General features: G+C 43.9%; 1 protein-coding gene across 2 annotated transcripts in view; it reads right to left on the bottom strand.

The window, feature by feature from the left end:
• Positions 1–147: 147 nt before the first annotated feature.
• The window catches only part of CPM (carboxypeptidase M), a 37298-nt gene continuing 24781 nt past the window's right edge, over positions 148–12664 (bottom strand). For both annotated transcript variants that reach the window (XM_037387655.1, XM_037387654.1), the window contains 6 exons: positions 10438–10610; positions 8754–8938; positions 8337–8507; positions 7365–7517; positions 6201–6349; positions 148–5442 (listed from right to left, as the gene is read on the bottom strand). In XM_037387655.1, coding sequence (XP_037243552.1) covers positions 5209–5442; positions 6201–6349; positions 7365–7517; positions 8337–8507; positions 8754–8938; positions 10438–10610 — 1065 coding nt within the window. In that variant the 3' untranslated portion in view covers positions 148–5208. The remainder of the gene's footprint in view (positions 5443–6200; positions 6350–7364; positions 7518–8336; positions 8508–8753; positions 8939–10437; positions 10611–12664) is intronic.

The following is a 12664-nucleotide window of genomic DNA, read 5'->3' as shown; positions in this document are numbered from 1 at the left end:
TTACTTGCAAATTTCTTGCCCCTTGCAGTTTGAAAAATTGACAGCAGGTGTCTGGAAGTTCTTGAAGTTCTTTGGTCAGCAGAGACCTTTCATGGGATCAATAATCCTTCAGCTCCAGATAGAGAAGTCCTTTAGGCAGGTACTTAATTTTTTTTTGAAGTAGGGATGCTTCCACCAGATGGCTGTCTGCCTTAAGTCACACTGCTTACTATTTATTTTTCTTAGTTTTGGATTTGATAAACAAGTACAGCAAAGCGAGGCTCTTCCATGGCACCTGCAGGTCAGAACCAAACTGGTTGTATTGCAGTCTGGAATCTGCAGCTGAGAGAGAATTGTAGGTGTGTATATTCAGGAGAAGCATTGATCAATCACTTGGGGACTGTGCTTAAAAGGCTTTGTCAGTTGTACTGTCACTTATGCCTTAACACTTTGTCAGCGTGATACCATCTCTAGTCACTGGTGTTTGTGTAACTGCAGGTGGGGGTGGGTGGGGGTGGGGAGCAGGTGCTGTTACCTAGTTCCTGCTGGGACAAATTATACCATCCCACTCTTGGCATTCTCTTTTCAATCAGTCCCCTGATCGAAAAAAACCCCGACCACCACAACCAACAACTCTGCTCACAAAAAGGCATGTATTGTCAGAGCAATGATCCTTGCTGTTCAGTCACTCGGCTTTGGATTTTTCTTGAAAACCAGTGTACTTTCCCGGTAACATTCTCTTTTGTCAGAAGATAAACTGAGAGCACACAGCGTAATAGGCTGTCCCTTTTGGAATCTAAACCTGTACCTCCCTGCATGTCTTCTGCTGTGGAGAATAGCCTGGAAGTACCTTTCGCTCCGTACAATGCAGAGGAAATGGGTCATTTTTATTTCTGCATCTATGGCTAAACTACCATGTGGGAGTGAATCTTTTGTTTTGAATTACATTTTCTGGCTCGGTATTCTTGAAAACTTGTAGCAAGACCTGAGGGTTTCCTTTGTTTTTTTCCCAAAGCATGCCTTACAAATAAGGGAGTGATGAGCTTGGGTGTCTCAGTCCAGTTCAGGTAGGAGACTGTGGCAGGCATGTGCGTGCGCCTCTGGTCTGGGGGTTGTGTGCGTGTGGCGCCGTGAGCCCGGTGCTGTCACCCCAGCCCCAGCTGGGTCTTCAGTCCGGGTGGCTGAACCTTTGGGTCTGCCTCCGCGCCATCGCCCCGGCCTGCGCTCCGTGTGCGTGGCGTGAGTGGTGACCAGCCTGCTGCTCCTCGCCCTCTTCTTCCTGGCCTGTAAATGTGCTTCTGGCCTTGGGTAGCAGCACAGAAGTTAGCCACGTTTTTAGTACAGAAGTTGACAATTGTTACTTAGTGAGATCCTTATTTAATATCGCACACATTTTGCTCTTTAATTTATTTCAGTTTGTAAATATTCTTGTGCTCACAGTTAGTGTCTTGAGCTTTAATTTATTGAACTAGTGTCTCGGTACGTGTGTAGATACATAAACATGCATACTTAGTAAATCAGTCACAAGCAAAATATTTAAGAAATTGTAGCATTACCATAAATACTCAGATCATGTTCAGATTGAGGGGCATGCAAGATCTATGGCTTTGTTTTCTTTTATCCTTCCCTTAAAACAACTTCTGCATTGAACCCAAGCAACGTTTATTAAATAGCGACGGAGGGTGGTGCAACATCAGCGTAGTGAGAATATTGTGATAGTGTTTGTTTCCATTTGGAATGCCATCTCCAAGTACAGCCAAGAAACTGACTGTTTCGTTGTGCTGCTAATGTCAGAGGTGATGGTCTGGAAGATGCAGTGATGTGATGAAGGATTTCAGGGTTCATTTGCAGCTGGTGTTAATTGCTTTTTCCTTTTGAACATGTGACCAAGAAAGTTGAAGGGATGGCAAGATGCTGACAAAATGTGACTGCAGTTTTCAATAATTCTCTTGGTCTGTTCCTTTGTGCACTTCAGGTCGATGGTGTTTATGTACAGATGCTACAAGAACTTGCATTTATTCTTTATATTTTATAAAGTACAATCAACCCACCTTTTGATTAAATACAACTTGTTTCACTACGTAGCTGTTTATTAGTATTGAAATTCAACTTTTGACCTAAGGAAGTGAGGTGCAAGGTGATGTACTCGAGGCAGGTGGCAAAATTGCTTTATTTCTACGTGTGACATTTCTCAGAAAGGCCAGAAGCATTGATATTAAAATATGTCACAACCTTTAATACTGAGTCTTCAATTAAGATTTATTAGTTATGAAGTCTGCTGCTTTTCTCCTTTAAAAAGCTTGCATTGCTGAAACAAGGAGCTGGATTGCTGAGGATACTGGACACACACTGCAAAGATGCTGCTTTTTATAGAGCAGCGCCCCTTGAATGTTGTGGTGTTCCTAAGGAGCACGCTGGAAGAAGTGTGCGCTCTGCCGTACTGCGCAGGAGGCTGTGGCTGCCACGTTGCTTGGCAGTTCAATTTAGAAAGGGTAAAAGTGCTACAGAATTTTGTATGAAGAGTGCTAGGTTTATTCTAACAGCGTGGTACAGTTTTTATGACGGAGTTCTGTTGGCTGTAAATTTGTTTAAATGTCACTGTCTGCAATGTCTGTCTGTGTGGGTATGAAGCTACATGTAAGACTCAGGCAGATTTTCCCCCTTAGAGACTACTGTGAAGGAAAAACAATTCCTCATTCTTACAGGAAGCATCAATAAGAATAATTGTTTCAGAAAATTGCGATCTTACAAAAGAGAGATTAGAAAATTATTAGAAGCATAATGGAAATGAATAAGCTAAACTGAATAAATATAATTCATATAGAGGTGAAGAACTTTTCTACCCCATCTTAATCTAAAGCTACTGTTGTGTTAGGGCATAACTTTAGAAGTAGAGTTTATAATTTTAAAGCAGTTAATTTATTCAGTTTGATAACTTGCCACAGGTATGGTGGGGCAGCAGTTACCCCAGGACGATAAGGACATTTTGCTGGCCTAAAAAGGGACGTTTGCTGTTGCAGCACTTCCCTGCAGAAAAGGGCATTGACCGTGTGCATGGGACTTGTGGGAGGGCTGTGGTGGTACCTTTCCTAAGCTCTGCTGGCCGCTCTGTCCTTCGTGGTGCCAGCAAGTAGATGCAGGCTTTGGGTGTACGTAGGGTCACCTGTACTTCATAAGGCGCGTGGTGTAGCATGTTTGTACTCTAACGCACGCCCCCTGCGCTGTACGTCCAGCTCCCGCAGGCCGGCGCTTGGCCAGAGCATCGGCTCTCCCGGCTGGCAGGTGCCTGCCAGCTCCAGGGGGCTTACCTGCCCCACCAACCAAACTCTTCTGCTCTTCCATACCCGAGTCAAAGTCTTACCTTGAGTTACTTGTTTAAAGGTTGCCAAACAATACAAAGCAAAAAAGAAACTCCCCAACCCTGAAACCTGGGTTTAAGGTATCTTTTAATAATGGGCTGCACTTAGTGAACACGAAAATTGCTTTTAACTAATGTATGCTTTTTTTGTATTTAGCACAGATGCACTGAAAGCTTCAAGTGGATCCCTCTTGGTAGTATGTGTATATATGTGTGTGTGTGTATATAGATATATCCTACATGTAAAATTTGTTGGTGGTACTTAAAAAAAGGTGTTGCTCCACTTTTGAGTAGATGTTGCTTTAACTTAACAGCCTGATTTTAAAGGACAGTTCTTGGTTTTGAGCTCAGTTAGTGGCTGTTGACATGACGATTACACAATACGAAAATACCAAATAGCTTTTCCAGAAGCCAGGTCTTACTTTGTTGTCCGGCTACTAGCTGCAATGACTGTTCAAGAGACTGGTTTATAGTGAATTTAAATAACTATGCAATTTTGCCACTACTTCTAGGTGATGAACACGCTTTTAAGAGCTTGTTATGGTGCATACCTTCTAGATAACCCGGTGCAAGTACTACCGCAGTCGGTAACCACGAGAATACAAATATCGGCTCGTATTGCACAGATCCATTTATGAGGAGCATTGTCATGTGTATTGAGTTTGTCTTTTGGTTTTCAGGTTTTCCTTTTCTGAGGAAACTAAACAGTATGTTCCATTTAAAAGCTTTAAATAAAGATTTGTGGATACACTCCTTGGTGCTCTTTTTTTCACGTCAGTGACTTGATCATTAGAAGGTTTTTTTGGTACTTGGTTTTCATGTAGATTTTTAATTCTGTGAGCCAGCGCACAGGCTCGCTCTGCTCTTGCTCAGCTGCTGGGCCGCTGGCTTCTCACAGGTCTCTTGCTTTTGGGGGATGTTAAACTCAAGGGATCTCTAGATCTTCAGCTGTCACTGAAACTAGCCTCTCTAACCGGATGAGGTTTGCGCCTTGCTGAGCATGTCTGCCAGCTTCTGGTGGGTGTTTGTTAGGCATAACCCAAACAGTGTAGTAACAGGGTTGTGGAACATACTTAAGCCATTGCTGAAACTATTCAGCTTACACAGTTCTGAGATGTATGCGGTTTGTTCCAAACCAAATTCAGTTAAAAATGGGTAACAGCAACAGTATAAAGTTGTCGGTGATTGTTTGCACGTTGTTTTCAACAGCTCTGTCTTAGGAGAACACCAAAGACCTGAGTTACTCTCTTTTGCCTGATGGCACAGATTATCATTAAGCTTCCAGCAACGTGGCCCTTCAGCATGTAGGTACGCTTCATCTCCATCTTCCTGTCTTACAACATGTCTGTGTTACTGGCTTTTACCTTATTTCAGCCCCGAGCAGGTTCCTCTGTCCAGGTATGAAAGACAGTATGTAAAAATACCATTCCTTATTTTTAGCAGTGGCTTTATTACAAGAACTGGGCACTGAGCTAAGCGCTTACAGCTGTGTGGCACAGTAGCTGTTGGTTCAACAAGGAACCTGAGCTTTCATGAAACATTTGCAGTGCAATCCTAGACTTCTTTGGGCTGAGGCAGATTCTTCAGAATGTATTTATACTTTCTGCATCAAAATCCTACAGTTGCCTCCATAGGCTGTACAAAATTTCTTTAGAGTAAAATACTTACGTAGAAAAATATGATAGTCTCTTATAATTAAAGTAAAACATTTGATTGTCAAGCCAGTATTTTACAAAATACAGTAAACACGATTGTAAATCTGAGAATTTGGTTTATAAAAACATACGTTCTTTTGCTTATAGAGTTCCTTGTCTGAAAAGCCACACTTGTGCAGGAAGATTTTGCCTTGCTGTGTCATGCCATTCTTGACTTTATTTGAAAATTACAAGCATAGCGGTCATTAAAACCAAGATATGCAGAGTTGGCTTTGCTGCAGCTGAAGTCCGTTCGAGCTCTTGGTAGAGGGGAGTTTTGGGACACGAAACAGCTGTTGACTTGATAGCGACTTCTGAGAAAGAGAAGTCTTGTTTCAAAGCACTGAAATTGCCAGTATTGTCAGGTATTTCCACTGTCTTCAGCATCGATTTAAATCCCGGGACAGTAGCCTAGGAGCAAACACGAAAGCTTTCTTACTTGGTTTGAAACGTTGAGTTCAGCTGCGATACTATCAGTGTCTAATGTGTTTATTTAGACTTTTAACATGTAGGAGGAAGTGTTCTGAACAAAATTTTGAGGACATGGAATAAGAAAATAGTAAAGTGTCCACGTTACAGCAGTAAGACTAAACCCCCAAAACTGGGAAGGAAACCGTAACAGAACATTTATTTGTAACGGGGCACCACATGCTGTGCAAGAGGGGGAATCCTGCAATTACACTCTAGCCTAAGCCCGCGGCAGGCAGAGCCTGCGCTGCACAGATGTTCTCTGCTACCAGCTACTGCCAGCCTCCACACAGAAGCCATTTCAGCCCAAGGAAATAACTGTCGCTGGTGGTGGTGTTGGCCCGTTGCTGCCCGGGGCTATGTGGATCCCAGCCTCCAGCTCCTCAACACCTCTGTGGCTTGTTTCAGATGCCTCCAGCTAGTGTCACTGTGGACCAGGTGCTCGTCCCAGCTGGCTCCACCACCCAGGTCAGATGAGTGCTTGTCTCTAGACACTGTGGGGACTCGAGATCTTGTATCAGTTTCCCTTCTGCTGACTCATGTTTTAAGATACCATTTTCTTTTAAATCTGCTGAAGAGTTTTTACAGCTCCTGTGTATGACTTGGGCAAGTTCAGCTCATTCTCCATAAGGATGCAGCCTCACTGTGCTCAGGAGCTCAATGCAATTAGAAACAGTAATTTAGCAAGTCCCCACACTTACATTGATCACGTACGTCCCAGGCAAAAGGAGAAGATAGTACTCCCCTTGTTCATTTGTTCTGTAAGGGCAGACATGAGGCCTTCCCTTGGCTTCCACGATGGCATTGGGAATAGGATTCCCATCCTTGTCAGTAACTTGACCCTTGACGCCTGTGAAAGAGGGAGAGGAGAGAAAGATCACAACCTGTAACTGTGTGAGCCTCCTTCTCTGAGGAAGTCAGACTGTTTTGTTGCTAGATGCACCCAAAGGCTACTTCACTGATTTTGAGCACATCTAGTAATATCCCTACTTTATCTTACTGAAGGGAATTTAAATCGAAAATCCTTTGTTGTTGTTAAGTTTACCCTCACATTAAGTTAAAAAGCAGCATTGTAATCTCTGCTTCTAAATCTCATTTGCTGAAAGCATCATGCGTACATTGTATGTGTCTCTTACTGAAGGGCTTCACTCTTCTGTAGTGGTTTAGGGGGGTTTTGCGCCCCCTTCCCTTTCTTTAATTTCAGATAAGCCAGCCTCTTACCTAGTGTTTCCCAATGGCAGAATACCAACAATGTCTGCTTACAAAGTAGTTTCCCTAAATTCTCACACACCACCTTCAAGGCAGCACTGGCATTTTAAGCAAAAAACCAGCAGTCAGACATTCTGAGCAACGAAATGCAAGATAAGCAGCAGATCTGTGCAAACCCTTCACCTCATTGTGAAGTACCGCTGCGCCACTGAGCAGCAGCTCTCCTCCAACTGAAGTCAAGGTCCCACCTAGAGAAGCCTTACAAAAATACAAAATCTGAGCAGCAAAGACCCATGAAACATTGGGCACGTGTGCACACGCACATACATTTAGAGACCTCTGAAATAAATGACTGCCCCAAGGACTCCCGGGGTGGGGGTTATGTTAATGCGGCCCCAGGGGCCTGTCCCTTTATCCTGCCCCAGTGCATTTTAAGCCCCTCGCACCACTGTAGTAGTGCCCATCGCCCCACACACCTGTAACTTCTCCTCCCTTACCCATCCCTGGCCTTGTAGCACTTGCTATTTAGAAGCGATAGCTCCCAAGTTCATGCCAGAGCTCCTCACCTGTGAGCTCTGACAGTGACCCAGGCTGCTGCAGAGCTCCCACTTTGCCCGCTGGCCTGCTTTAAGCTCCTTCTCCATTTGCATACCCACCTAGATGTACTTGTTTTATATATTCTATCAGAGCAGCTTTGTTGTCTCTCCAGAAGCCTTCCAGTTGGTCTGCTGGAGGATATTTACAGCATGACAGCTCCAATGTAATTTCAAAACACTGTCCCCAGACATAGTTGTAATCTTGCATGCCACCTTGAAAGTGAAATAAAACAGAGTGTTCAGCTGCAAAGCGGCACTGAGTTCAAGCTAGAATAAAACCAGGAGAGTTAAAATGTTCGTACTTGCATCACACCTACAAGAAAAGTAAACCAGATAAACTGTGCCTCAAAGCCACACTCTTATTTAAAGTCTCCTGTGGGAAACCCACTTAATTACTCCATTGACATGTACAGTGTTGTGTTCTGAAGCACAGTGGCATTTTGGGAATTACTATTATGGCTGAGAACGGTGGGTCTTTGACTTCATTCAAGCACTCCCAAATAAATAGGGACAGATACATTCACAGGCTGGCATCGTTTGCCACCGCCAAAGCCACTGTAAGAGCCTTTTAAGGCTTTGAATTCAGACCGTGAAAGCAAGATGCAGTGCCACAGTACACAGGACCCACATTTGATTTGGCTACACATGAAAACGTTCTATTTCAGTCATCAAATGTTAAAAAAGGCATGGTAGATGAACAGAAAATTGGTTTTCCTTCTGAAAGGACAAGACCTTGGTGCTACACCAGTGCATGCACGTGTGTGTAACCTACGCTGCTATGCAGGCCTTAGGAAAGGGCACAGAAGCAGCTGGACAGCAGAGTCTGCCTCAGCGGCTTGTGTAACTGCTGACTGGGAGAGTCTGCAAACACCCAGGTCCTGCTCAGGGAACCCACGTGAATCTGTGGACTTACTCCCCTCATCAGCCCTCTACTCTGGGCAACGTCACAGCCCTTTCATCATCAAAGATGGCAGGAGAAACTGAGAACATCATATCCGAAACAGCTGAAAGAGGAATCACTGACATTCTTACCTTCCAGCTGGTACCAAGAATACCCATTGGTAATGCCTTCTGGAAAGGTCTGTCTGTTGTCACACCCGTTCCCTTTGTACATGCTGGCATGGTTGAAAGAGTAGGTTTTTGCCAGATGAATAAAGACATCATCATCTGGAGACCTGCTGTAGCCTTTCAGGGAGCCAGTAACTGCAGAATAAAGGTAAGCCACCATGTCACTCTCATTACTGGTAAAACACACACGTAATGCTGGCTTACATACAAGATAAACGTCTCTCAGATAGCCATATCAGGCAGTGAATTTTGATGGGGTTTATCAAAGTCTGCCCATCCCAGCTCAAAAGCTGGAAAAGCACTGCAGAACATTTTGCTTTGGTACAACTGGTGTTCCTAAACCAAATGAGCTGTGGAGAAGAGAGTTTGCTGCTAGCTTACCTGAGTTACCATTATCAAAGGTGTAACTGGCAACCAGGGCACCCCCATGCAAGTTTGCTGAAAGAACAAACGTTTCATTTTTTATCCAGTTCATTACTGCTTGAGTCTCAGGCTGGATGCTAGCATTGTTACTTTCAAAGGCATCAGGAAAATTTCTGTTCAGATCTTGTCCGTTCTTATTGTACCTTAGAAAGAGAGAAGAGATTCCCATTACTGTTTTGCCTACAGACACTTCCACGTTGCCAGCCTCCCAGTACTTAAGGTCTGTGGCATGCTAATGTCTTCAGGACACAGGCAAGATGACCGTTGCAGATCTCAAGCGTCAAGAAGATGGACTTCAGTTTGCTTTCTGGCAGCACTGGGATTTTCACAGGACACAATAAAACAATTCTTCTATTGTATTTCAGGTGGGAACAGTGAAGAATATTTAACGTGCGTATAGTACGCACACACCTACATGTGAACTAGAAAAACCTAGGCCAGATAAGAACGTATGTGCTTTTCCCACTTGTATCGAAGACCAAGGTAACTACCGGGTGGCTGTATCCCTTGTACTGCTGTCACACAGCAAAAAACCTGACTCAACACAGGATGCATCCTCTTCTCCCCGTACCTGAAGGTCTAGCCTGCGCAAACACTTTCTTTCTTTTTCACTCAGGTCAGTACAAGAGCAGACAGGGTGTTTAGTGTCAGCTGTGATAGTTTTTAAATTCTCTTATTTAAACTGTGTTCATTTGACAGTGAGAGGATAAAAAATACCACCCTCCGTAAAAGTCCTATAGTCCTATCTGTTTGCTGAGGAATAAATTTCTTTCCTAATAAAAAGGAGGACCTACACTGGTCACCTCTTAGAGAACTAAACTACCTTTTCACTTGCTTCTGATGTTGCCATGGCCAGTGATTCAAGAGAGCTTCTAGCTCATGAGTTTGCTTTTTCTGCACATTCCAGCTTTATCCCTTTGGCATTTCTTCCCATTCTCTCACTCCCTCCTCTTCTCCCCTCTTCTAGCTTGTTAAAACTTTTCCTCCCCTTGCCTCTGCAATAGTTACATTAAAGAATGCAAAAGTAGCACATGATGCAACGCTAGATTACATTTTCTTCTGCGTAAGTTTTTTTTTCCTAGCACTACTATTAGCACAACACCTATTAGCACTATTTTTTCCTAGCACTGCTATTAGCAGAGCACGTAAGCAAGCTCTGCTTGCATAACTCCTTCCTCTTACTAGACCTGCGTTCAACATGATCTTTAAACACATTTCTAGAAGTCCATTCAACAAGCTTATACACACCTTTTTCTCATTAAAAATGGTTACAGAGTTCTCCAATTGAAATAGGTCCCTGTGGGTGGAGTTTTCCTTCTTTTTTTTGTAGCACCCTAAAGGTCTAAATAGGTAATCGTGCTTCTATTCACAGTCTGAGTCTCCTGCCTAAAAGGTTAGGTCATTACACCATTCTGATCAATTTTCTCTAGCCCCACCACATATAAACACCAGTCTGACTCAGTCTTCCATAAACTCCGTGCTGTCACACTGTGTCTTCAGCCACAGCACCGGCCAAAATTAGCCCTAACACATCCTCTAGGCTATCGTCTCCACCAAGTATGATTCAGTCTCTTGGCTATCTCAAATTATTACTCCCCACTCATTTCCTTTACCTGCTCCCACCCTCCTAAGCCACCCTTACCTTCCTTGTGTGTAATAACAATCAGGCACTTTTGTAGCTTCAAATCCATCAGGATTCATTGTTGGCATGATATGAATCCGGGTATTATTGAGTAACCGGGTAATAACTGGGTCACGTCTATAGCTGGTCACCAGGAAGTCTATCAAATGCAGCAGCATTTCTCTCCCAACAGTCTGTATAAGGAAGCAAAGATTTTATTTTAAGTCTGCTATAGAGGAAGAAGGGGGGAAAAAACAAGACCCACCACCTTGCACTCACACGTTTTTCATACTGGATTACACAGACATATAAGGCATACAAGAGTATTTTGGTCAACGCTGTTTTGTTTTATGCTCTTCCCCCAAATATATGTAAAGTAATTTAATAGATGAAAGTAGTCACTGAACGATTTTAAACCCAGATCAACCAGAGCTTTTTTCGTAATGGGAAACTGACTGTGTCAGCTGCACTGCTTAACTCTGCATGGCTAAGGCATAGCCTTATTAAAAACTAAATCTGCACAGGCTGCCTGTTAAAGATCACGCGCGCCTGGAAACGCATCACTGCGCTACCTCAGTTGCGCTGCAGAGTGACAGCTCTGTGCTGATGCCCAAGGGACCCTGGGCCCTGCACATAAGCGTCAGTGCCGTGCATCACCACTTGGCAGTGATGGTTCAGAAGGAAGGAAGGAGACACCTTCCATGTCTTCCAGGGTGCTGCAGAGCAGGATGTTTTCTTGTTGATCCCCTTTTATAGGAAGTTAACTTTAAGACAGGATCAGGAGAGGCCCCATAAACGCTTCTGTTACATTGCTTTATTTTAATGCCGTGACCACAGGCGCTGAGGAAACCAAACCAAACCGGTACATATAAATCCTTAGAAAAAAAGAGGTAAGGACATTTGGATGCAGACTTTAGATCAAGGAAAGCAGTGGCAGAGAAAAAGCTAAATACATATTGTTTATGTAGAGTTTGGGCAGGTCGTGAAAGCTGGCAGGACATCTCCCTTTAGTCTACTCCATGAGATTTCAGGCAAAATAGTGGCAAGTTCCAGCTCCAGTGAGTTAAGAACAACCCTGTCCTACCCCAGAAACCACTAGCAGTGTTCGCTAGACCATACTTTCCAGGAGCATTTTCTGCACCACTGTGACCCCCGCCTCAAGGGCGCTGTGGGGTTCCTAAGCCATGGCTGGTGTGGGAACAAATCAAGACTTGCAACTAGATGTTCTCTGGAGATAGCTTATCTCTGAGATCAAAGCCTGGTAAATCACTGCAGGCTCTAATTCAGAGCTACAGTGTTTCAGTATCTTATAGAATGAGTCTTGCACCACTGAAGTGGAAATACTGCAAAGAATTTTTTTTTTTTTTCCTATGGAGAGGAACATGGGGTGGCATTACTGGATGAACCTGATGTCATAGATAAACATCTTGCTTTCAGACTGGTACACGCTAAGGTAAGAGGTAGGTGAAACCAGGCAGGGGAAGAGAAATATTTCTCCACAGGCATTTGCTGCACTAGTAATTTGTTGAATTTTCACACTGGTGCATTTTAAGTGGCAAACTGTGCTCTGGGTGTTAAACAGGAACACAGGCACCATCCAGCAGGAGCTCTGCCTGCAGGAGCTGGGTTGGTACCTGATGAGGCAAGGAGGGCTGGGTGTAGCTGCTGTTCAGGTCGGTAGCAAACTATGTCTTGCCAGTTAGCTGGCAATTGCTGTTTATTGCAGGAGAAGCAAACAAGCAAACGACATAGTGCCAAATATGATTCCGCTAAGCTACGGACCACACCGTTCCAAGTATCACACTTGAAGGCAACCAAGTACAAACAAAATGCTGTTCATACAGGGAAAAAGAAGGATCTCTTCCCACCCTGCCCCCCAGCAGATTTGTTCCCAAGTTTTCTAACCTTTGCCTGTCAGCTCCTTCCGGTCACCTGCAGCCACCATCCAGGAATCTCCTACATGAAGCTGCTTTACACAAATACATATACTGTGCCCAGAATTAAGCGGTTCTTTTTCTAGATACTACAGCAAACGGGCTTTGAAAAGAGGGGAAAAGGTACTTAATTTCCTCCATTGCCAGTAGCTTTCAGAGCAGCACCTGAGTACATGAAAGCATACTGCTCTGCAGGTTTGATAAATTTTCTCTGTGAAATTTAAGAAGGGATGCAACAGAACCTGTTTTGTACAGGCAGCTCAGTTCCAACTCCGGGTGATAAGGCATCTTGGGAAGCACGTGGAGCAGGGAAG

Source organism: Falco rusticolus, chromosome 5 (assembly GCF_015220075.1).
Source record: "Falco rusticolus isolate bFalRus1 chromosome 5, bFalRus1.pri, whole genome shotgun sequence".
NCBI lineage: Eukaryota > Metazoa > Chordata > Aves > Falconiformes > Falconidae > Falco > Falco rusticolus.
Note: the sequence above shows the minus strand (reverse complement) of the source record. Positions and strands in the feature narration are given on the sequence as shown.